Source organism: Loa loa (genome assembly GCF_000183805.2).
Source record: "Loa loa unplaced genomic scaffold supercont3.14, whole genome shotgun sequence".
Taxonomy (NCBI): domain Eukaryota; kingdom Metazoa; phylum Nematoda; class Chromadorea; order Rhabditida; family Onchocercidae; genus Loa; species Loa loa.
In genome coordinates this window covers 556,108-557,123 of record NW_018108194.1, presented here as the reverse complement: position 1 = coordinate 557,123, position 1,016 = coordinate 556,108, and the positions used below count along the sequence as shown (strand labels likewise).

Sequence of the window (1,016 nt, the reverse complement as noted above, 5' to 3'; positions counted from 1 at the left end):
TACTGATCCTTCCGGTTCTGCCGGTGTGAATATAATCGGAAGAAAAGGTATTGCGGAAAAAAGTGGATGGGATTATGATACCAACCAGAAGTGATATTTAAATTATCATAGAATTAAAATCAGTGATAACAGTGATAAAACTACTTGAATCAGACATTTTTTTAATGCTTGAGAGAATCAAACGGACAAGTAAAACTATGACTAAGTTTAGGAGCCTGAAACCAAGAAATGTTTTTATGGTAAAGTGGACGAGAGCAGGACAGAGGACAAAATGACATTCGAGATGACATTTGAATAAGTGTAACTGGAAGAGAGGAAAGTTTAGAGCTTACGCTTCTGCATCCAGGCTTTTCTCCCGAGCAACATAGTTGGATGGAATATAACCAGATAAATTGGTCGTTTTACTCTTAGCATACCACCAGTCGCCTTGCATATCATTCAGTATGTACAATAGCTCATCCTTCTTGAAACTTAAATCTTCGTCCGTTCGTGCATCGTAATCGAATAAGGCCACAAACAGAGGCGGACTAGCGTTGGATAATTTTGCCGTTGTGGCACAACTTGTTTTAATATGATTTCCGGTTGATGGATCAATGATGATTGCAGTAGAAGTGGATATGGAAGTGGTAGAATCAGTTACAGGAATTATTGCAGTTGGATGTATTGCTTCCAGGATAGTCGACGATGATTTTTTGCCCAGACAAGAACCCATTTATTGCACAAAAGCCAATACAGCTATATAGCCCATACAATGATTTAAGGTAAAGAAGCACGGAACTGATACTTATTACAGAATTTTTTGGATAATATTTTTTGAATCCAAAAAACTATCGTAACGGTTGTTGTTTTTCACCGGAAAATGGATGGTCACCATCAGAGGGGTTAAATTCTTGCAATAAATACAAATAGGAAATAATTTTTTGTGATCAAAAAATCTGTACAGCGTACGCACAGTACAACACGAAATATATATATATATATGTATATATATATATATATATATACGACACGGAGTA

General features: G+C 36.1%; 1 protein-coding gene across 1 annotated transcript; it reads right to left on the bottom strand.

The window, feature by feature from the left end:
- Positions 1-328: 328 nt before the first annotated feature.
- On the bottom strand, positions 329-712 carry LOAG_11104 (protein-tyrosine kinase; the record flags this gene model as incomplete). Its single annotated transcript, XM_003146627.1, has 1 exon — positions 329-712. One exon carries the CDS (start codon positions 710-712, stop codon positions 329-331), a length of 384 nt encoding a protein of 127 aa, XP_003146675.1.
- Between the last annotated feature and the right edge of the window lie 304 nt (positions 713-1,016).